General features: G+C 31.1%; 6 protein-coding genes across 6 annotated transcripts; 3 read left to right on the top strand and 3 right to left on the bottom strand.

The window, feature by feature from the left end:
- The first annotated feature begins 173 nt into the window (after positions 1-173).
- LOC119600100 (KH domain-containing, RNA-binding, signal transduction-associated protein 2) lies at positions 174-2973 on the top strand. Its single transcript, XM_037950158.1, has 5 exons — positions 174-532; positions 672-1176; positions 1235-1351; positions 1415-1599; positions 2477-2973. Exons 1-5 carry the CDS (start codon positions 283-285, stop codon positions 2620-2622), a joined length of 1203 nt encoding a protein of 400 aa, XP_037806086.1. The 5' UTR covers positions 174-282; the 3' UTR covers positions 2623-2973.
- Positions 2974-3824: 851 nt separating this feature from the next.
- On the bottom strand, positions 3825-4523 carry LOC119600101 (DNA polymerase epsilon subunit 4). Its single transcript, XM_037950159.1, has 2 exons — positions 4236-4523; positions 3825-4176 (listed from the first exon to the last, which is right to left on the bottom strand). The coding sequence occupies exons 1-2, from the start codon at positions 4399-4401 to the stop codon at positions 3896-3898; spliced, it is 447 nt and encodes a 148-aa protein (XP_037806087.1). The 5' UTR covers positions 4402-4523; the 3' UTR covers positions 3825-3895.
- A 581-nt stretch (positions 4524-5104) lies between these two features.
- LOC119600097 (KH domain-containing, RNA-binding, signal transduction-associated protein 2) lies at positions 5105-8816 on the top strand. The gene is made up of 8 exons (XM_037950156.1): positions 5105-5229; positions 5693-6042; positions 6103-6227; positions 6280-6914; positions 6979-7235; positions 7292-8021; positions 8196-8227; positions 8301-8816. Exons 2-6 carry the CDS (start codon positions 5772-5774, stop codon positions 7366-7368), a joined length of 1365 nt encoding a protein of 454 aa, XP_037806084.1. The 5' UTR covers positions 5105-5229; positions 5693-5771; the 3' UTR covers positions 7369-8021; positions 8196-8227; positions 8301-8816.
- A 1944-nt stretch (positions 8817-10760) lies between these two features.
- Positions 10761-14116, top strand: LOC119600107. The gene is made up of 3 exons (XM_037950174.1): positions 10761-11136; positions 11229-11872; positions 11928-14116. Exons 1-3 carry the CDS (start codon positions 10842-10844, stop codon positions 13515-13517), a joined length of 2529 nt encoding a protein of 842 aa, XP_037806102.1. The 5' UTR covers positions 10761-10841; the 3' UTR covers positions 13518-14116.
- A 973-nt stretch (positions 14117-15089) lies between these two features.
- Positions 15090-20503, bottom strand: LOC119600080. Its single transcript, XM_037950121.1, has 2 exons — positions 19959-20503; positions 15090-18526 (listed from the first exon to the last, which is right to left on the bottom strand). Exon 2 carries the CDS (start codon positions 17719-17721, stop codon positions 16252-16254), a length of 1470 nt encoding a protein of 489 aa, XP_037806049.1. The 5' UTR covers positions 17722-18526; positions 19959-20503; the 3' UTR covers positions 15090-16251.
- A 1329-nt stretch (positions 20504-21832) lies between these two features.
- LOC119600081 (dynein light chain roadblock-type 2) lies at positions 21833-23476 on the bottom strand. The gene is made up of 5 exons (XM_037950123.1): positions 23427-23476; positions 22900-22997; positions 22720-22749; positions 22584-22662; positions 21833-22447 (listed from the first exon to the last, which is right to left on the bottom strand). The coding sequence occupies exons 3-5, from the start codon at positions 22720-22722 to the stop codon at positions 22236-22238; spliced, it is 294 nt and encodes a 97-aa protein (XP_037806051.1). The 5' UTR covers positions 22723-22749; positions 22900-22997; positions 23427-23476; the 3' UTR covers positions 21833-22235.
- Between the last annotated feature and the right edge of the window lie 170 nt (positions 23477-23646).

The following is a 23646-nucleotide window of genomic DNA, read 5'->3' as shown; positions in this document are numbered from 1 at the left end:
GTAAAAATTAACGAACTTTGACAGCTACGAAAACTAGGCGAAAAGTAATCAGCTGATTGAATAACACAACCTTATGTGAATTCGCCTTGAACTAAACGTAGTTGAAAACTTAGCCGGCTTACAGTCGATTTTAAGCTGCCGCCGACATATTTAGTGTCAGCCGCCGCTGTTTTTATTTGTCGGCGCAGGGCTCTGCTTGTTATTATACACATTTTATTTCTGTAAAGTGAAAAAGAGGAGAATCTTTTGCTGAAATATAAAAAAATTATAAAAAACAAAAAGATGCCGCGTGATTATGACCGTGATTACACAAGTGAAGATACTTCGGATTATAAACGTAAAAGACGTAATGATGAGGAAAATATAAAAGCGGAGACCGGAATCGATGGAGACGAAGCCCAGCAAACTGCAGTACAGCACGATGCCCCGCCGCTCAATGAGAAAACTGCAGCCTATTTAGAGGAGTGTGTGCAAGAAAAAAGCTTACTGGACTCCAATAAGTACAATGTATGTAAAAGGCTCTTGGATGACGGTAAGTTTTCAATGTTTTGCTTTCCTATTCATTTTTACTAATCCACCATTTTGGATTTGTACCTATCATTGTATGTATGTACGCATGTGTTTGTATACGTGTTTTTTCTTTCTATTTCACTTGGGGCGTGGAAATGTAGAAATTGAACGCATCTTAATTAGTGGACGGATACCGAAACCAGAGGTGTATGCTAATGTTTACAATGAAAAACCTATTAGAGTAGCCCAAAAAGTACTTTTTCCCATAAAGGAGTATCCAAAATTTAACTTTGTTGGCAAAATAATGGGACCGAAAGGGAATACTTTGAGACAATTACAAGAAGAAACCTTTTGTAAGATGACTGTATTAGGGCGCAATTCTATGCGAGATCATGCCAAAGAAGAGGAACTTCGTAATTCTGGGAATCCAAAGTATGCACACTTAAGCAGAGATCTCCATGTGGAGATATCCACAGTAGCTCCACCATCTGAAGCGTACCATCGGTTGGCGTACGCTTTGGCAGAGATACGAAAATTCATGATACCCGATGCGAACGACAACATACGGATTGAACAAATGCGCGAATTGGACGGAAAAGATCGCATATATAAAAAGTCTCATTACGCGAAAACGTATGGAGACCACTCAGCTACATATGGCAGCAGGTGAATATGACAAAATTTGTACTCATTTTTAGCAAATAATAACATTATATTCCCTCAGAACTCCACCACCACCACCATCATTTGACAAGTCAACCAAACCAAAAGTATATTCCATATTGGAGAAGGCCCGTTATGTTATGGAGGATCCAAGTTATACTATGATAAAGTCCCATAGGTAAGTAAAACGGGATTACCATTCCTTATAACTCAGCCTCATAAAAATAAAAATAATTTGCAGGTCTCGAGATCATGATCTATATGATCACCCAAGTGAGTACGATCGCTACGGCACACCGCCACCACCATCTTCTTCAAAGCATTCAAGTACACATCATGCTCCATATGAAAGTTCATCATACGAGCGTGACTACAGACGTGATTACCACCCTCATTCGTCATCATATGCAGCAGCTGCTTATGCAGGTAAGTTTATTTTTTAAATTTCCAAAAAAAGTTTTATGTTACAGAGAAATTCTACGAAAATAAACCCAACATTTAAACGTGTCGAAAAACTTTTTTAAATCATATATATCTAAATAAACAAATTGAATTGAATGAAAATAACGTCCGAATTACAAATAATAATCAAGTTATTAACTAAACAAAAGAACAAAGAATGTTTTTAATGCAAACCAATTAATAACGAATTTAAATTAAAAATTAATTTTCGTTTTTGTTTTATATTTAACAATAACTGAAAAATAAAAAGAAACGTGTAACAAAACTATTGAAATTTAATAAACCTAAAACTTACAAAATATAAAAAAGCACTATACAAAAAATATGTTAAATATTTAAATTCGTTAAATTGTGGCCACAATCGTTCTTACTGCTCCGTCCAAATTAACAGTTATTAAATTTATACAGCAAAATGTTAACGCAGAAGGAAATGGCAAATTATTTAATTTATACATAACTTTAATAAAAAAAATAGTAAATCTGGCTGTAGCCAATCTACAAACCTTTTATAATAAGTTTGTGTCCGAAAATGTCACTATTGTGCTTTTTACGCGTTTATCAAATCAGATACACGTCCTCATAAAATTCTTACTATACAAATAATCCTCTATATAAAAAAGGAAGGATTTGTACAATTTGTAGATCCATATCTCAACTTTCTTTATTTTTCATATTTTTTATCAATTCAATTTAAAAATGAAAATAAATTAATGCCATAAAACTACAAACTTAAAATCAAATCAAACAATTAATTAATTGAATTAAATAAAAACAAATAAAAACAAACAAAATCCAATAAAAAATAAAACCAAACCAACAACTCACTCTTCTTCTAAATTAGCTAAAACAAGTAATGGCCGTTCTTCGTCGTCTGCATATCGGCCAACAACATCAACATCACATTCTTCATCACACTATGAGACTAGTGGATCACGTTCCCGTGAAAGTGTTCGTTATCGTTCAGCTCCCTATCCAAAAATACGTTAACATCAAAAAATTAAAATTGAACAACACAAAACAAAATGAATTAAAAGCAAAAACAAATAAAATCTGTTAAATAACTGAAGCTCCAACTACATACATGCAATATATTGATGGATGTCATCAAAACCTAACAAACATAATACATAACTGGTTACAAATAATTATTAAAACCTAAAATATAAAGAAAACTTTAATTAAAAAGACAAAAGAACAACTAAATTATTTTAAATTTATCATTATAGACTATTGCAAAACAAAATATAATGTTTAAATAAATAAAATGTAATTATTTTTTCCCATAAACCCGACATTAAGTTAATTGCATTCGCTCCGGGAAATAAAGATGTAATCATATATTTAATTTAATGTATTTAATATCGTTAGCTTAAATAGAAAATCACCTATCTGCCAAATTATACGTTATTTTTGATTATCTGCTAAAATTTCGAATGGTACGTTGTGTGGTTTTATATTTAAGCTACTGATAAGTTAAAATAATTGTGATTATTAATGGTTAGTATATAATACAGTTACAGTATATAATACAGTTATAGGCGCCATTTTTGCTTTTGGATTTTAATTATTATTAAATATCCAATTGATGTTTAAATTGCAAAGGCGTTCAAGGACCGTCGTGTTATTGCGCTTTATTAGGGGCTTCAAAAGGAACCGAAAATTAATATGAATTATACGTATGCAACTAACTAATGTAATCCTAATTAAATATCAAAACAAACCTGTTTGTAAAAACTAAAAAGCAACGTATATCTAATTTTAAACTTAACAAAATTAAAAAAATAAGTAATATAAATAATATAATAAAAAACGAAATCTTCAAAAAATTATTTCTTCACACAAAATACAACATTAAAAAAAATATAATAAATAAAACATGAAATAAAAAATAAATTTATTTAAGTAGTTAAACAACAAAACACAATAAAAACAGTATATTATTCGAATTTATAAATTGTATAAATTACATCAACAACACAAATGACCTGTTCCCAAGAGAAGTGCGCAGCGACAATAACTGCTTGGCGCTGGTGTAGTAATCGAACGTTATTTTTATGTGGACAAATGTAAGTATAAAAGCTTTAAATGTTTGTATATGATACAAATACATAAAGTTCTATACAAAGCATCCACATTTTTATTAAATAAAGTAATAAAATTTTATTAAAAAAAGCCAACTCATAAAAATGTTTTCTTTTTTGTATTTATTTTAAAATATTGGTAACTAAGAATGGTAAGGGAAAAAAGTAGAATATTCCATTTAAAATGTCATCGCACCGTCCAAAAACATAAGACTATCAACTGCGTCTATTGCTAAATCAACATCACGTTTCTGTATGGTTTTCTTTTTCGATTCAAGAGTAAAATTGTAAGACTCCTGGGCAAGGGATTCAATGAATAATTCCGTTGCGCGCGTAACTAAAAATACAGCTTCATTGGATGCTATATGTAAGTCGGGATCCAATTTCATAATATTGCGGATGCGTGTCAAAGGCAATTGGAATAGCTTCTGATCGGTTGTCGCTGGATTTACCTTGTTATCTATTATATGAAATCGATATTTTAGCGTGACAACTTCATAGAAATAATTAAACTATTACCATTTTTATTAGATTCAACTTCTGCACTACTGGATTCAGGGACATTAAGATCAACTTCATTTGTTTCGTCACGATCTGCATTAAGAGATTCCGCTACATACTCCTGTTCCAACTCAGTAATAATTTCTTCTGAAAAATCTTCTTCAAATAGGTTCTCACTGGACATTTTGTATAATTTACTTTATGGCGGTATAAATAAGTAAAAATAACTAGGGGAAAAAGATTTGACGAAAAGTTAACAAAACAAATTTGATGGCAGCCAGTGTTACCGGATTCCTAAGATGTCAAAAAAAAAATCGCTGACAATACGCCATTGACAGTTTTATTTTAACCCTTAATTGTATTTTAAAAATATGAAAATATATTTGATTGATTTTTACACTCATAAATGTTTAAAAAAAAACTCCGGAATATTTACTATAAAAAATCTGTAACAATTTGAAAATTGTTTAATCCATTTGAATCAACAGTAATTCAAATAATTGAATATGGGTGATAAACTTCGAAATCAATATATAGCTTTTAGTGCTTTTAAATATTTTTGACGACTGCAGCTCTTAAATTAAATTGTGCTACGATAATAGTGCTTCACCATAAAAAAAAAAATATAATTTGAGAAATTTCATTTGATATTTGGCCAATATTAATCTAAAATGTCAAAACTGACACATCTGTATACTTTGTGTTGTAATCGAATTTGAATGGCTAATATTCGCTCGCTTACCTTATATTAATTTCTGTTATTATTCCAAAAAATATTCTTAACATTAACACTGAGTTTGAAAATATTACAATATTTCTGTCAGTGTTTTTATATGAAAGATAAGCGTTTTTCCTGAGTTTGGTGTTTTTCGAAACTAAAAAGTTGACAACGCTGGTGGCAAAATCGCAAGATTATCATCACTGGTCATCCTGTTTTTTTTTATTTGAATTGAAGGAAAAAAATCGAAGCCGACGCAAATGAAGTATTTCAGGAAATTGCAATATTTTTAAGGTATTTTCTATTAAATTTATTATTAGAAAATATAAAAAATAGTATGAATATAGTGTCAAAGAATATAAAAAAACTAATTGGAATTATGTTTAAATGTTTCTGAAAATTCCATTAAATTAAAATAAAAGTCTCACGGAGAACTGGTATTTGAAGGAAAAGTGAAAGTGCATTTCCAATTAAAGTACATAGATATTAGACAAGGAAAATACATACTTATTATCAAGTACATATTAAAATTTATAAGTGGTCAATCAGTTCTTGTATTTAAAGTTCAGACAATGGAAAAAATGTACGTTGGTGTCGACATTTGCCCATAATTTTTGTTTATTTGGATGTGGGTAGGGTTTATCGGGGAGGTAGTAGGGTATCTAATATCTAAATATGTACTTATTACATCCTGAGAAAATAAGTAAAATTTTTTGGTTGTAGGTAATAAAATGAAAAATACTGAATTTTATTACAGATTATTATCTTGCAATTGTTAGAAGTACAAGTCAAATTAAAATTATAGTGATCTAAATAATCTTGGGAGTAAGACAAAAATGGCCAATGCCTACGAAGGTAATGGTGAATATTCCAATTACGCTGAGGATGAAAGCGAATATGGAAAGCAGCGTAAAATGACAGCTACAGGGCCGCACAATGGCGACAATAATCATGGAGATCTTCATCATCATGGCACGAATACAAATATGACTCCAGGTGAAAATAGTTACCTCAATGAAAAGGCAAACGATTATATTAGGGACTGTCTAAACGAAAAATCTCGTATGGATCGTAAATTTCCAATAGCTGAGAAACTTTTAGATACGGGTAAAAAGGATCTTTGAATTTATTCATTCCCTCTACTTATCATTTGAAAATGTCTTCTAGAAATTGAGAAAGTTCAGACAACAGGACGTCTACCGTCGAGGGAACAGAAATATGCCGATATATATCGTGAGAAGCCTTTGAGGGTATCACAGAAAGTTCTAGTTCCAATTAGAGAGCATCCTAAGGTATAATTCGATCATAAAATTAGTTTTAAAGATTAAAATTGACTCATTTTAGTTTAATTTTGTGGGCAAATTGTTGGGGCCGAAAGGAAATTCTTTGCGGAGACTGCAAGAGGAAACAATGTGTAAAATGACAGTTTTAGGGCGCAATTCAATGAGGGACCGTGTTAAAGAAGAGGAACTTCGCAATTCTAAAGACCCTAAATACTCTCATCTGAACAGTGATCTTCATGTGGAAATATCTACAGTAGCTCCTCCAGCAGAAGCTTATGCTCGAGTAGCATATGCAATGGCCGAATTGCGCAAATATCTTATACCGGATAGTAACGACGTAATTAGACAAGAGCAATTACGGGAACTTATGGACAGCACACATATTTCTGATGAGCAAAAATCATTAAACTTCAACAAAAAAGTTTCACCATATCAAGTGGGTGCAGCCGGTGGCGGTAGTGGCATTGGAATATTAACAGGCGGACCTAACGCAGCTGTTGCCTCATTGGGACCATCCTGTTCAAATTCATTGGCAAATCAAACGAAAAATGTTACTCCATATAGATCTTCTAGCCAAAATGCTGTTGGCCCAACTTCATCCACAGTAACGTCATATAACAAAACCAATATAGCACCCAAGCAGAAAGTCATGTCAATATTAGAAAAGGCACGTTCTGCAATGGAGGAAACGTACGGGTAATTATTACTTTACTGACATTATAAACACATACTCTAATTTTTATTATTTTCATACTAATAGTCGCGGTTACGACGATAATCCGCCATATGACCACCATCAAGCACCTCATTCATACGATTCATATGCCACATATACAGGGCAAGCGACACAAACCCCAGCTGGACATAACCCCCACGGCCCTCAGACGCCGGGTATTGGTATCAACACTTTGAATTCGGCTAGAGCTCCATACGAAACGGTTGAATATGAGACAAACGATTACAACAGACGTGATTATTATCAGAACCCAAATGCGGCATCCACATCAAGTTATGGAGGTAAGAAATAATGCCAAGATTGAACATGCATTTTAATTCAATAATTTTAATTTTAGCTTCTGGTATTCAGCCACCAAATAATGGCGGCATAAATCCAAATCAAAATCAAAACCGTAGTCATGTTAACAGGTGAAATATATTTTCATCGCAAAAACAACAACTGCAACAGCAGCAACAAATAAATACAAATAATAACAATTCAGTTTCGAGATTACGTTGCCCTTCAATTTCATCCTTTTCAACTTCTTCCGCGGTGTTAAAACCTGGAAACTTGTCTCACTTATCCGCCTCAGTTGACGTAAAGTCAGGCTTTTCAAATTCGACTAACAACTCGATAAATTCTAATCTTAGCGGTTCAATTTTTATGGCCACTGCATCTGGAAGCTCTTCTTACCAGACATTACAAACACAATCATCATCCACAACAGTAACATCTGTTGCAGCAACAGAAACACCACTAACAAATAATTCACATATTAGCCCCACTTTACGTACAATGACAATACCAACACAAATCTTCCCACCGTCTCTTGTCCAAAATCAACCAATATCTACTACAAACAATGAAACTCAGAACACTAACATAACAAATATTACAAATCAAAAAAATTCATGTTTCAAAAATACCAACACCACTTCAGAGGCGGCGTTAGTTGAAACAACAATATCTCCCTTCAATAATCTCCATCGTACTTTCGATAGCAATAAAACATTATTGGCATCAACTACTTCGACTTCGATTACCAATCAACGTTCATCCGCAACTGCTAGTTTACTTTTTGTAAGGTATTAAAAATTTCCACACTTCTTTACATCAATAGACAAATGTTCGCACACAAACATACATGTGTTAGTTTGTATTATAGCACACTCATTCATATATTGTTTGTAAACATTTTATATACTTTAGTATTTTCCCCTTATTTTAATTATTTAGTAAATATTTCTCATATTTTACAGACCCGCAAATCATTCTAATACTCTTCATGTCGGTAAGTTACCATTTCTTCCAGTACAATACATTTGAATTGGCCCTAATCTAATCACCCTATATAACCCCACCAGTACAATACAACAGTACAGTAAAATTAACAACAGAATCAACTACTATAACAATAACATCACAACATACTCATCTTAACAGCATCAGCATTTTGTATTCAATCAAATGTTGGTCAATTGTACCAGTATCTAATTCTTTTTGCATATGAATATTTTAATTTCGATAAAAAAAAATACATATTGACGGGACCTACATTCCCTTATTCCTTCTCGCACAGTGTAAAATTAACATTTTAAAAATTTCATTTTTAATTGATGCTCTTCTTAATATTAAACATTACCACTTAGTTTAAATCACGGATTGAATTAATGCTAAAATTAAAAGACTTTAAGTCTTATAAAAATACAATAATAGACGAAAACAAAACAAGAAAACTATAATTATAAATAAACATTAAAAGAGATTAAATAAATTAAGATAAAACTCTAACAAGCCCTTGATTAAGGGACCCTTAAAAACATGATGAACTACTTATATTTATAAAAAAAAATGAAATTTACTATATATTTACAATTGAATATTGACAAAAATTTATATTAAATAAACATTAGATCTAAAATTATAAAATTTAACATACATATAAGTATACATATGAAAGTATGTAAAATAGAAAAGCACAGATTGGGAGCAGCCGCAACAAGAATTACATCATTTTAAAATACAATTTTCCGATATCCGATTTCATTTGTTTCAAAAGTCGCCCTAGTTTGAAATTTAAAAGATGAATTCGGGAAATATTATGCTAAAACCTTTATGAGAATGTAGACACATATAATATGTATATGTATATTATACATATGTATGTATGAATCTATGTGCATATGTTCATATGTATGCAGAATTAAAATAAAATTAAAAAAGCGTTTAAATTAAAAACCAATAAAAACCAACTACATCCAAGTTGAGTTATTAAATTTAATAAACATATAATAATAAATACTGCTAATAAATACAATTTATGAATAAAACCAAACAAAAAATACTTGTAATAATAAAAAAAAAAATAAAATTTAACAGATTCTTAAAACACATACACATATGAAGAAAATAATTTAATTAAAAGAAGAAAACAAAACGTACAATATTATCAAATAAGGGACACATTATGAAATGTTATTGATAGATGTACTTTTTGACTTCAATTCAAAATTTCTTATATTTTCTAAATAACACAAACGTAAAAGAATAAACTCGCTGAAAAAAGTGAATGGATTAAAAAAAAAATAAGAAGTTAATATTTCTACAATAACGAATCGAAATCCCACAAATATAATTACTTTATAACTAAATAAACATTTCTTTACAAATAAAAATAATAATAATAATAATACATATACATACATAAAAAATGAAAATTATATAAATACATATATATTTATATTAATATACATAAATAATGCAAAAAATAAAATGCAATAAATATACATACATATATCTAAATGTTATATAAAAAATATTTGTCCAATAAAAGTCAATATTCGCCTAAAACACTTCTTATTACTGATTTTATTTGTTCTATTAAAAATTAATGAGAGACACATTAATGACCGAAAAATTATTATTGCAAAATCTATTTCAATATCTATAATAATCAAAAAATGTGGAAATTACAAACTGGAGACCGTTTCATTGTAGTGAAGGTTATAAACATTTTTCGGGCGAGGAGATCTATTCTTATGAATTCATAACAATTTATCAAAGGTTTATAAGACAAATTTTGTTCTATAAACCTCTGGTAAATTGTTATGAATATGGCAGTCAATGATTTAGATTTGAAATTGGAGATTTATTTATACAAAAATTAAATGCTGTTAGGAAATATAAAATAACACATAATTCGCCCTAAGAATAAGTAAAAAAAAAAATTATCTACTCGAAAATTTCGTGTTAATCGGGTTTTAAATATTGCACTACCCAGCAATAGAAAGTCGTGGTTTTCTAAAACATGGTTTTACAAAACAGGCTGTTAACATACCATTTTTTGGGATTTTTGCACGTAATCAAATAACTTATCACCTTCATAATCAATTTGTAGTTCATTGAAATGGGGATGACAAATCAAATATAAAACCTTAACAATACGTTTAATAAGTAAACGTTTACGACTCTAGATTTTTTTAGGGGTAAATAGTTAATGAAAAACAATTTTCTTTTACTAGTGTTATTTCACTTTATCAATTTGAATATTAACGTTTTAATGGTGATTACGAATAGTTGGCATCGTTGGCATTATGTCTATAAAGAAGAAGAGTATACATATGAAAACAGATATTCAGATTCATTTTGTTTTGATATTTATATTTAAATAAAAATTTGAATAATATTGGATCGAATTATAATTTATAATACTGTGTACATACTGTGTAATATATCATATCCTAAAAATTGAAAAAGCAGAAAACTGACAGATGAATGGATAAAATAAATAAAACAAAGACTTGGTTTTTATTGGCAACTCTGCCAAATAAAACAAATCTGGTTTAGAATAGTGCAGTCAATAATTGTAAAGTGATCAGTGACTAGAAGAATATTGTTGATGAAATATGAGCAATAATAACAATAATAATTCGTGCGTGGAAACTCCAGCTGCACCGGATTGGTTGTCAAAGCTGGAAGACAGGCGGGAGAAATTGAAAAGGGCTAAACTGGGCCATGAAGCCGGAGCTGGTGCCCCTTGCAACGAGTGTGGCGTTAAGTGCCCCGGCTTAGATTTGCATTTTTGGCGTAAGGTTTGTCGTAATTGCAAGTGCCGAAAGGATCAGCATATGTGTCCGGATGACGAAGTAACGGGCTGGGCTCAATTTGAGATACTTGGACAAATTCGTTCAAAGCCTGCTTGTAAGTAATAATACTATATGTATCTATTTCCTGAAGAGTATTCGTTACATTAGGTTGTCCATATCCATATGCTCTCGTTTTTCTTTTATAAGTCATCAAAATTAAAACTTTGGCAAACCAACCCGTTAAAGTCGAATGGATACCACCTAATATAGCACCGGATCTTGCTGCTGATTACATGGAGAAATTAGGTAGTGCAAATGTACCGGTTGCCGGCAGTGAAGCTGCCGCTAAGCGAAAACAACAGTTGGAGTTTCAGGTTCCCCCTCACGACTTGGATGCAGGTTTTTGCGATAATCTTACTGAATCCGAGGCAGATCAATTGCAACAATATGTTCAAAAGATTCGAGACAATTGCGTGGGTCAGGGCAGTGTAGTTCGTGTTGGAAACTATGCGAATGCTATGTTAGGTACTATAAGCACTCCCAATAAAGTTGAAGGCAAATATGCCGAGGTAATGCATGCTTTGCAAGAAACACCTGTTGTTGATGAGACTCTTTCAACGATTTTATCCAATGAAAAACTTGCAAAAGCCATTACAGAAAATTTGCCCTGTGATTATCCTAAAATTTTTGTAGTATTCTCGGAAGCAATATGCGATGCACCATTTAGTGCAAAAATTGAATCGAAATTGACGCCTGCAATTAAGCAAAAACTCAGAGGACTAAATGAAGCTGCTGTACAAAGTCTAATACTTAATGGTCCGATATATGACAAAATTTTTGGAGTTTTAAAAGTAAGTATTCAATTTTGTATTATATTAAAGGAGTGACACATTTTTTTTAATGTAGAAAAAAAATTTGGACATTTCGCGAGATCCTCGTTTGGGACCACTTTCCGATCTTCGTAAGGAATATTTATGTAACCCATTTGCTAAAAAAGAAGTAGAAAATGCATTTGGTACACAAATGCCCTCTAACCAATCATCGTTCAATTCTCCTTTAAAAACACCATCGAAATTTAGCAACGATTTATCATTTAATTCTCCTTTGCCCTTGAAAACGGCAGCAAATTTAAGATCAGGGTCACAAATGTTGCAAGATACTCCCATTCGAAAGGTTCAGTTTGGAAATGCATCGACTATTGTATACGATTGCAATTTGCCACCGAATGTGGATTATGAACGCGATCCAATTTTTGCAAAAATTATTCGATCGGAACCATTGAAAAAGGCTGTGCAAATTGCCAAGAGTACGAAGAAACCTCAATCGGTTTTAATGACCACGTCAATACCCATGTCGTCCCGCGGCATTGCTGAAATGAATTTAAGTGATCCAGTTAAGGAGAAACTTAAACAACTTGGCATTGAATCAACTGATATGTTGCAAAGTGCCGTTTTAAATGCGCCCTTTTATGAGAGACTTTTTTCAGATCTACAAGAAAAGAACATTAATTATGATCAATGTAAGCTATTGAAACCATTTGAGCTATTGGGACAGGAATTGCACATCAATCGTCCTTTATATGAGGAGGTGCGTGAGTATGTCACCTCACTGCCCAACAGTTTAGATGTAGCCTATGCGCCGTTAAATATGGGCTTACAACAGGCATTGAGTGTTTCGAAAAGCTCTGATTCCGGATTTGATTCCAAACCATCGACACCTATTCAGAGCACAATTCCACAGGGATATACTGATGAAGTAAACGCATTAAGTGGTAAACTTATGTCCATACCAGGAATTCAAGAGATGAATATGTACCCAACAGTTGAGGTGTCGAAAGGAATGAAAGGCCTGTCGCTTACCGAACAACATCCTCAGCGGCAAAATAAACAATTTAACGTAGAACCACCGACAGCTATGTTGAAATGTCGTGATTGCTCAAAAACGATTAACTTTGGCGAAGTTGCAGTAAAGGCAGAACGAGCAGGAAAAGAGATTGCCTGGCATCCGGAGTGCTTTAAATGTTATACTTGTCGCGAACTTCTTGCAGATCTGGTTTATTTCTTCCATGGAGGTCAAGTATTTTGTGGTCGTGATCTGGCCCTAAAGTTAAAAATTCCGCGTTGTAAGGCTTGTGACGAACTAATATTTACTAAAGAATACACTGCCGCTGAAGGTGCAACATTCCACATAAAGCACTTTTGTTGCTATCACTGCGATTTGCCGCTGGCCGGTCAACAATACATTCCGGATGAAAAATCGAATATGCCTCTGTGTCTTAAGTGTTATGATGAATATTTTGCAATTGCCTGTCAGCGCTGCTCCCAACCAATTGGACCATCTGATCAAGGTGTCGCATGGGGGGACATTCATTGGCATGATTCATGTTTTATATGTGCTGGGAATGGTTGTGGTAAATCACTTATTGGTGGACGCTTTTGTGTGAAACAAAATATGCCATTCTGCAGCCCAGCCTGTGTTCACAGCATCATTAAATAAAAGCCCAGATTTCCTAAAAATAGAAATGTATGAACATGTCCCATAATATACATTATTGTACACTAATGTCTTTACTGTCATAAAAGTGTCTGTTAGATCGAACATACATACATACATACATACATAAATTTATTGTACAAAAAATAAGTATTAATTATTACAATAATTTTTATTCTGTGGTAACTAAAAGCGTATTTAATATAATTACAAATAATCATTGAAATAAAATTCACTACAAAATATAAACAATTGCAAACAAATAGTTGCTGATTACAAAATTCATCATTCAAAACACAATAAATTCCCAGAACAACAACTTTTTTCATCCGAAAAAGAAATGAATAAAATAATGAGCTTTCTGTCAATGGTTGTCTGCCTAACTTCAGTTATGTCTAATATGCCGCCAGTTTGAGTCGTCTTTATGCTAAAGTGATGCAATAAAACAGCAGTAACGAATCAATCCATAATGTTACTTTTTATATTTTAAAAATTTGCAATTATATTTATCAAGTGTATTTTATATAATACATACATATTTCAATAAAATTAGGTTTTTTACTCATCGACCAACAAACCTTAAAGGTTGGACTTTTATTTAATGTAGAGTTTTCCGAAAGTCATCTACTATATGCAGCAAATGGAAATCAAACACATTGAAATGATATTTGTTTTATAGAAAGTTGTTGAAAGTTATTTTCTTTAGTAGTTTTTATTTTTGGATCCAATTTAAGAAATTTATATGTGAACATTATACTCCCTATGATACCATAAAAGAAGATGAACGAACGGAATTCTTTCTGCTCGTTAGTTGTCGTCTCTGATGAATTATATAAATTATTTTGCATTCGAAAAAATGTACTTTCTGTTACAATATTATCTTATATAAAAAACACAATTTTCATTATTTTTGATTACGTATTTCAGGGTGCTTTAATTTCATCGCAATTTATTTGATTTTTATTTGTTTTTGAAATCGTTAAATTCTCTCTCTCATTATTTCTTAAACAAACATAATCACATTTTACCAAAACTTAAAATAATTGTATCTATTCCTTAAAAAATAGTAGTATTTAGTATTTTGGAGAAAGTTTTAAGATATATATATATATATATATATATATATATATATATATATATATATATATATATATATATATATATATATATTATTAGTATAATTTCTTGCATGTATTTGATGTATTTATTCATACTTCTTTCGTAATTTAAATATTTATATACTCTCTATATTTGTATTATGTATTTATTCATGTATGTATCTTTTTTGTATATCTATTGGTTATTAAGTTTAATCTTTCATTTATTTTAACCTGATTTTTCTAGTAATTGTAGACTTATTTTGTTTGTAAAGGAGTTGAACAAACGCACAATTTAGTTTATTAATAATTTAGGTGTTGCAATTGTTTGTTTTATAGGTTTTGCATGTGTTGTTCGTTTATTCTAAACAAATTGAATTTTAATGATATTTTATTTTACTTTATATTGATGGATGTTGTAGTTTTATTTATTTTTTTTGTTTGTATTACAGTAAATTCAGTATAATAAAAGCATCAGTTTTTGTGTTTTAATAATTAATATTAAAGTTTTATTATTTTCTCTAGCTCATTGTTTTCATACCTACAAAAATTCTCTTTGTTTTAAATTTTCTGTTATAATTGTTTTTTAATACTTTAGTTACTTCAATTTATTCATATATTTATATATAGATTAATAATTTTGTTCGTTTAGTAGTAGTAGTAGTAATTGTTGTTGTAATGCAACCAAAAACAAAAACAATTTGAAAACAAAAAAAATAAGTTATACAAAAATTTAAATAATAGTAAATATAATAATAAAAAATAATAATGATAAAATTGGAAAAACAAGCTACAAAATGTATTTGGAAAAGGGTGGTTGGTTTCCTACTTAAATAATAAACTAGAAATTAAACTATTAAAATACTAATATATTTTATAATTCACTTGAAATTGGTAGAAAAATGAAGGAAGGGTGTATAAAAAGAGGGAAGAAGAGAAGAGAGGGAAAGTAAAGTGAAGCGATTAAAGAGAAAGGAATATAAATAAGAAGGATGTAAAATTGCTAATTAATTTTAACAAAATGTATTGAGAAAACTTATTTATTTCAGTTTTTACAACATCAATTGAGGGTTTTGAGTTATTTCATTACATAATTGAATCATCCATTGTTGGTACCACAAAATTGAAATGTATATTTTGTTGCACATCTTAAAGCTATTTATTCATTCATTCGGAAAGTATGATTAAGATTAAGTTTAAGAGTTAGTATGATGTAAGTATTTTGTGTTTGTATGCAAAGGAGTTTGAGATGATCAAAATATGTAGTGAGTGTGTATGTGGGTGTATGTGTAAAACACCCACAAGCGATTCGAAGCGCGCTTTTCGCCACGAACGAACTGTAAATTTGTTCATTTATCACTTCATTCAATAGCGAAACATTCTTATATTGCTATTTTAACTATTACTTATGGATTAATTATGAAATTGTTAGTTTTATTATATTGAAATATTTTTCATATGGCCCGCCCTTATTCATGTGTTTGTTTATTATTAGATTTTTTAATTTCATTTTTTTTGTTTGTTGTGTATTTGATATTTACAAGAATATATTTTCTTAAGAAAGCCAGCATACTGCACAGGATTACGATGATGATAATGTTAGTAATGATGTCGATAAACCTTTCAACCACCAGCGGCTGTCAACAGTTTGTGTAAGCACCGCGGGTACAGTAAAGTTGTGTCATTCGTTCTGGCAGCGTTGTATACAAATTACTTATCAATTCCATTGGCAGTCGAGACCACGCTTCGCGTATACGAAATATCAAATCGTCTTTACGCGAAAATTTCCGACCTCCATCGAATACTTCTCGTATAAGCCAGCCCCATATACCCTCCATTATATTTAGATCGTGCGCTACCGTTGGCCACTTTTGGGTTTTAATACCCTCAGCATTAAGCCACTCCTGAACAGAGGGCAATGCATTTGTGGTCCAATTGTGATCTTGTAGGAAAAAATCGGCATTACCTCCTAATTTAGCTACAATATTAGCTCGTTCCCTTAGAATGGTCTCAACACACGTTTCTGTTTTTAATTTTGCAGTCGAAACTTCTAAATGAATGGGGCCGCCAGCCGTTATCACTAGATATATGTACACAGAGTTGCCGCGGGGCCTTTGCGACAGCGTTCGTTCATAGTTGCGCAAATCGTGAAAATAATAAGAAAATCCATCAGGACCATCCAAGTTGAATTTTCTTTCGTCCTGGAAGACAACACGTCTCCAGTGATCCTCAGTCCAAGTCACCTGGGCATTGGCAAATGACAGGCGTTCTGTTTGGTGAAATTGTGACAAAACAGGTTCTGTTTTCAGTTTCTTTGCTCCGCTAACAGCGCTTGCTCGACCATTGGTCCCGCCAGTACTGTTAGTCGATGCACCTGAGCTGCTGGATCCACTGGCGGGTGTAGTACGGGCGCTGGCTGTCGTTCCAGGTGGAGATAGACTGGAACCTGTTGTATTTGACTGTTGAGTGGGAGCGTGACTAGATGCTGTCCCTCCTCCAGTGCTACTGCTTGCTGCTGAGAAGTTTGAGTTCTGATTGAGTGCGTGCACAGGCACCGAGTGGCTGTAGCTATGGCTGTGGGCAGTGCTGTGGGAACTGTGGCCGTGGGTGGCATGAGTTGTCGTATGTGCGGGAGTTGACGATGTATGCTGTTGATAGTATGGATGATGGAAGCTGGCAGCATGTTGATGGTGCTGATGTATTGTTGGCTGTTTCAACTGCAATTGTTTCAGTTGTGTCTGTGATTGAGCTAGTAAATGATGGTGGCCGTGAGCGTGAGCTTGGGCACTAACACCGTTGCTGTTGCTGCTACTTGTAACGACAACACTGGGTTGTTGTTGTGGAGTGGTAACACTGTGGTTTGTGGTGACGGTCGTCGGAAAAGTTGACTGTTGTTGCTGTGAAGATCGCTGCACTTGAACCTGTGATGTTGTTATTGCTGCTGTCGATGGAGCCGAGCTAGTGTAATTTCCGGGATGCTTGAGATAGTACTGTAACGCCATCAAACTAGCGTCCTCCGTGCTGGAGGTTCCCAAATTCGCCACTTTTGGATCGTAAATAAGTTTCCTAAAGTTTTGAATATCGTCCGAACTTAAAAGTAATGTTTTCATTTGGAATTTTGCTAACGCGAGGTATATTGTTTAATTATTCTTTTCTTAAATGTATATTCCGAATTCCCTGATCTCTATGGGAAAAGTAAACCTTGTGAATTTTTGGAATCGTGTGGTTCTATTATTGTTTTATAAATTTTCTTATATTGATAATCTAATGGTAATATTTTTTAGTGGTAGGACTTCAAATTAAACTTTAATTTGTTTGGCACAGTTTATGCACAGTTTATGCGTTTCTTTGTAAGTTGCTTTATTTATTTTCTTTAGTTTTATCTATTTCGTTGGTGTGAGACTTATAATTCAAACCACAACTGAAAGTATGGTTGGCAAGAGAAAATAGTCAGAACGATTTCTTGGAAATCCGAATAAATTATATTCAACTCGATTTATTTCACTATGATTTCTCTTCGTCAAAGGAACATACACATCGAGATATGTAAATCATTTAAGTTTTTCTATGTACCACATGTTTGTTGCTTGTAGATGTTTAATTTAAACTTTTTGAACAATATATTCAAAACTCGGTTGTCTACTTGTCAATAAATCGTAGGCAGGTTGGCTAAACGCATGGATGTATTAATTTTTGTTCGTTCTCTTATATATATTACTGCTGTTTCTTCCACACACTATTTTTCATTCCAAAATATATTCTATATGTTCATGAGCATTGTCACAGCAATTGTAGACAGGACTAATTAAACCATTCAAGCTGCTGTTTTTAATATTTTCGGTTTTGGTGTAGAATTTAACGATCTGCAGGCATACCAATTAACTAACGAACATAGGGCAATATTTTCAGTGATACCTAAATTAAAAAAAAGCGATATTTAGATTAAAAAAATAAGTGAATAATATTATGACAAGAAAAATACAACAGTGATACTTGCTTATTTAAAGGATTTTTAACGGAATATATATTTTAAATATAGTATACGTATATTATATGTATATGTGTATGTAAAACACTTATTTATTAAAGGACCCCAATTGCCCCAATCGAATAATGAAGATCATCGAGGTAATTTCCTAATAGAAAACGCACAACTATGGACGTTTTCTAAAACAGAACGATTTTTTGCAAAACGTAGGTTGTAACTAGATATATTAAATTCAGCCTATTAATACGATATTGTCAAAGTATATGCACCAAAGTTATATGCACATACATATGTACATATGTAGAAATGTACATACAAAGATACTTTAGTAAACATACATACATATATTCGTTCTGTACATGTGTACACAAACATACATAAATGTAGTACAAATGTTTTTGTATATTTGTATGTGAATGTACGTATAGTTAGTTGCTTTGTTTGAATGTTTAGTTTTCTCATCGAACAGATGTTTTTTTCTTCTATCAAAATCGATAACAGAAGGTTTCAAGTTTTTTTTTTTAATTTTAAGGATTTTATTTAGAAACCATTGGGATACATTGTGTTCTTATTTACGTATATATGTACATATATATTCACTATAAAATGATCTAAGACATATTTTATAAGTCTTTCCTTTATATGACTCGGTTTATATTATCCATATTTCTCCTATTCTTATTTCTTGATACATCAAATAAAGCCTCTTTTAATAAAATATTTGAAGTTTAAGTTGTTTTTATATTTTGTAAATAAAAAATTACATATAAAATTACATACCTAGCATTCATAGAAGTTATTTACATACATATGTATGAATTAAAAAAGGATACCTATGCACTTCAATAAATTGATGATACAGTATTTGCTTTTAATATGATTACTCCTGTTTTATAAACACATACTATTTTTTCTCATATTCAAACAAAAGATTTTTTATAAAATACTTCGTTTTTTGAAGTACATAAACATCGTATATGTACATATCTACATAGTTATATTACATACCTCAAAGTATGAGTATGTGATTAGTGCACGATATACAACATATTATGTACACATTTTAAATGCATTTTATGGAATATCAATTTTTGTCTGCTCTTTAAAAGCTGAAATTTATAAACTCGTACATACATATGTATACACACATATCTTCGTATATTTATACATATATACTATGTATGTACAAATATACATACAATATACATAGAAATTTAAATATATTACATATATTTTATCAGCTGAATTTTCGTTTTGAATTAATCGCATTAAATTAACTTTTAAAGAATCAACAAATTTCACTGTATTTGACATAAAGAAAGCGCTTGTGATTCAGCACTAAAGATAATTTTTACTCACAATATTAAAGCTTGCCCCACTGTATTTTATTTTTATATACACTTTTACAGCCAACCTTATGATGCCAGCCGTCGATAAATGAAAGAAAAAGCGATCACTCATAAATATATATTTTCCATTTTCTTGAGGCTCATACGGACGTAGTTTTAAATATATTTTATAGGTATAAAAACTTTTGGAGTGGATATTACAATTTTTCCTGTCAGTTTATTATTTCTGCAGAAAATTCGTTATTGACTTTTTTGTGAAATTTAATCTTTTGTTCCAACGATTTGTTACAGCGATTACGCCATTTTGAGTTGCAAGTTGTGTTCGTGAAACGTGTTTTTAATTTTTTACTTAAGTTGTTCCGTTTAATTTTGATCTACTAATTCTAAGAATGATTTATATTTTACTATTGTTAATAATTTAATGTATTTTAGAACGCATATATTTATTTAATATTACTGAAGAAAATTCAATTAAAAAACTTCACACGAACGACAAGGAAAAAACAGGGCGAGCCAAAGACCTGCGCCGACAAACATTAACGACGGCGGCCGCTGACACTTAAAATTTCGGAAACGACATTTGTCATCAAAAATTTCACCGGCGGCTTAAAATCACTAAGTTTCCAGCTGTGTTTTTAAAATTCTCAGCGATATTAAAAATTGTAAATAACCGTATAATATTACTACAATAACATTGGAATAAAATGGATAAAAGATCTAGCTTCCTAGATAAAACAAACAATTTTATTATAACTTATATTTCACAATAATTATGATTAATTTTGTGAAAAATGTACATTTTTAATAGAATTTATAACATTGAAAAATAATTATTGAAATTTTGCTAGCAATAATTTGAATTTCCTTAAAATCTTTTGTTACTTGGATAATTCTCAAAATTCGGAAATGACATTCTCAAAACCCTATTAAGTAGTCATCAATAAAATGAAAATAGTTTTTAGTCATTATAAGGGATCATCAATAAAATGAAAATCGTTTTTAGTCATTGTAAGGGCTAATCCATGGTATACTTAACAAGGTACCAGCTCTTGAGAGCAACCGCACGATTGTCAAATTTTTTTATATGGAGTTTGACAAATGTGCGGTTTAAGCCTGTATACAAGTCTATGTATTAAAAATTGTAAACTATGATCAGCTGGGCTAGAGATGTTACCTTGTATTCAGTACATCCTGGGCTAATCAAAAATGGATACTAAGTTTGGCCCCGATTATTTTTTATTTATAGAGAGGATGTAGTGTCGAAGCATCTATATCGTATGTTGAACAGAGTCCAACTCCGGTCATATTTCAACGTAGCGGCTTATATTTGAAAAAAGTATCCAACCTTTTTTCAAAATGAACGATGTGCGATGACTACACAGCCTAAAAACAGTGTTGCATTTTTGAGCACCTTTTCATTGTAACAGGGATCAAAAATATTTTTGTATTTGTTGTATATTTAGATATGTATGGTTCACTCACATCAGCAACTTTTAATAAAGAAGAATTTCTTTTTCTCCCGTAAACCTAACCTACACATGCAAGTATTTGCTTGCCAGTAGAAAATATCGAATTTCCTGCAAGTTGTATGAGCGCTGCAGTACGGCAACACTATATTCATAAAAATTCAAAAATATTTTTTAAGATGGCAAAAAACGATTGCGATAAAGCAAAAAAAATGTTCGAATTTGAATGGTCAACACAGTGATTTCAAACAAGGTTAGCTACCAACTGCTGAAATCTCTTTTCAGATCTTCTACCGTTACCAAATAAGCTACCGCTATTTTATAATCGTCACGGTATACTTAACAAGGTACTAGCACTTGAGAGCAACCGCACATATACAAGTCTATGTATAAAAAATTGTAACTGATAATCGTTTTATACAAATAAATTACTTATTTATTAGCTACATTTTGATTAGTGTTAAAACATCCTTTCAGTTCACTACCATTAATTCTTAAATAACATTAACAAAATACCGTTAATGTTACGAATCGAGTATGGGGTAACCTCAAAGGCAAGGTATATTTATAATAAATATAAGTATATACCTGTATTTACATTCCCAAAATGTGTAATAGGTAATACCTATACATTGCCAAAAGGTATAAAAACTAGACTTTTGGTCTTATTTAAAACTTTAGGACTGTTAGCTTATAAAATATTAAAATATAATAAAATTTTGCGGGAAATGGTTCTTTTAATAGTTTAGAGGATTTTTGTTTAGTTTTGCAAATTAACGTGTATAATTAATTAAACATAATGAAATGACCAAAAAAGCAGCTTAGTCAGTTGGATTTTGAATGACGATTAAAATAAAGTCCTTATCAGGAGCAACCATTATTTCATGCTTCTTGGAACGAACTCTTAAAAATGTTAAATCGTTTGATGGATCCAGATCACGCACAACACTTCGAGCTTTGTCGGCCAATTGACTCATTAAGCCGGAATACTGCACTGTTGTGGTGTTATCAAGAGTTGATTTAACTGGAATGCCTAAAAAAATTTCATTAAATATGTCATCAAAATAGAAGATTTTGTAATTTAGAAAGCGTTAGCTCCTTAATTAAGAATGCCTTATTTTTGGAGTTTTCATTAAGAATGATTCATTTCTTGCCTATTTCATTCTTACCTTCGTTGTTGACTACAATAGTACCGACAACACCTTTATGTGACTGTATACGTTTGAGAATTTCTTCAACTTCTTGAGACTAAAATTGTAAAAGAATTAATAATTTTATAAACAGTGTTAAATTGTTATGTCCCACCATTATATTTGAATATTGATTTTAATATTACTGAAATTGAAAGAAACAGAAGTAAATTATTCAATATAAATAAATGTCAGCTTGTTTGTAATTGTTGTCATAGAGAAAATAAATACATACATATGTAGATGGTGTGCAATTTAATTGTCAAAACAATATGTAAGCTGCAATAAATCTTACCTTGTAGTTAGTATTAATAAAACCCTTTAAAAATTTTATAAAAGTGCGAAAATATAAATTTTATTTTAATTTGTCGAAACAAAGTTTCTTTCCGTGAGCAAAGTAAATTTATAAAGTAGACTCATTTGAACAGCTGACTATTTTTTTAAACTTGCTTTTTGTGGACTTACTTGTCAAAAATGGTTATGTTGCCATATTTGTTTTCATTTTAACGCTTGCTTTTGTACAAATTTCTGAGTAATTTGTTGTATTTAATGTGAAAAAGTGTATTTTAAGTGTATAATATTTTTAAAAATGTTCTAATTTTGAAAAAATAAAGAAAACTCTGTGACTTTTAATATAAATAACAACATATTTTTGGAAAGTACAACAATAATGCCATATTTTCCATTAATTATTGGTTCATTTTTGTAAACAAATTTTGACAAGTGAGTATTTCGAACAAAAACAAATTGCCTGTGGTTTTTGTAGACGTTTGTTGTACAACAACTCGTGTCGCTACTTTATTAATTTACTTTGTCCGTGAGTCTATTTGGTTGTCTGTCGTCATCGACCAAGGCGAATTCACATAAGGTGGTACGCCTGGTTTACATAGCTGTCAAAGTTTCTTATTGTTTACAATTTTTATATAAAATGTTCGGTAAAACAGAGAAAACTTCGGTAGTTTTTCAATTATTTATGTAAAAAATCTGAAAATAACAATCATTTTGTAAACAAATAATATTTTATTTAAATAGCTGCATAATT

This window comes from Lucilia sericata, unplaced genomic scaffold (assembly GCF_015586225.1).
Source record: "Lucilia sericata isolate MDLA Ls3-8-SP2 unplaced genomic scaffold, ASM1558622v1 Contig000104F_arrow, whole genome shotgun sequence".
Lineage (NCBI taxonomy): Eukaryota > Metazoa > Arthropoda > Insecta > Diptera > Calliphoridae > Lucilia > Lucilia sericata.
Note: the sequence above shows the minus strand (reverse complement) of the source record. Positions and strands in the feature narration are given on the sequence as shown.

What these genes read in the sequence shown, in the direction of transcription:
- LOC119600100 (XM_037950158.1), top strand. Translation starts at nt 283, where the DNA reads ATGCCGCGTGATTATGACCGTGATTACACAAGTGAAGATACTTCGGAT. An exon ending in TAAAAGGCTCTTGGATGACG is followed by an intron (nt 533 to 671) that starts GTAAGTTTTCAA and finishes GTGGAAATGTAG; the next exon opens with AAATTGAACGCATCTTAATT. An exon ending in ACTATGATAAAGTCCCATAG is followed by an intron (nt 1,352 to 1,414) that starts GTAAGTAAAACG and finishes AATAATTTGCAG; the next exon opens with GTCTCGAGATCATGATCTAT.
- LOC119600101 (XM_037950159.1), bottom strand. Translation starts at nt 4,401, where the DNA reads ATGTCCAGTGAGAACCTATTTGAAGAAGATTTTTCAGAAGAAATTATT. An exon ending in AGTTGAATCTAATAAAAATG is followed by an intron (nt 4,177 to 4,235) that starts GTAATAGTTTAA and finishes TTCATATAATAG; the next exon opens with ATAACAAGGTAAATCCAGCG.
- LOC119600097 (XM_037950156.1), top strand. Translation starts at nt 5,772, where the DNA reads ATGGCCAATGCCTACGAAGGTAATGGTGAATATTCCAATTACGCTGAG. An exon ending in TGAGAAACTTTTAGATACGG is followed by an intron (nt 6,043 to 6,102) that starts GTAAAAAGGATC and finishes AATGTCTTCTAG; the next exon opens with AAATTGAGAAAGTTCAGACA. An exon ending in ATCCACATCAAGTTATGGAG is followed by an intron (nt 7,236 to 7,291) that starts GTAAGAAATAAT and finishes TTTTAATTTTAG; the next exon opens with CTTCTGGTATTCAGCCACCA.
- LOC119600107 (XM_037950174.1), top strand. Translation starts at nt 10,842, where the DNA reads ATGAGCAATAATAACAATAATAATTCGTGCGTGGAAACTCCAGCTGCA. An exon ending in AATTCGTTCAAAGCCTGCTT is followed by an intron (nt 11,137 to 11,228) that starts GTAAGTAATAAT and finishes TTCTTTTATAAG; the next exon opens with TCATCAAAATTAAAACTTTG. An exon ending in AAATTTTTGGAGTTTTAAAA is followed by an intron (nt 11,873 to 11,927) that starts GTAAGTATTCAA and finishes TTTTTAATGTAG; the next exon opens with AAAAAAAATTTGGACATTTC.
- LOC119600080 (XM_037950121.1), bottom strand. Translation starts at nt 17,721, where the DNA reads ATGAAAACATTACTTTTAAGTTCGGACGATATTCAAAACTTTAGGAAA.
- LOC119600081 (XM_037950123.1), bottom strand. An exon ending in TATTGTAGTCAACAACGAAG is followed by an intron (nt 22,448 to 22,583) that starts GTAAGAATGAAA and finishes AAATTTTTTTAG; the next exon opens with GCATTCCAGTTAAATCAACT.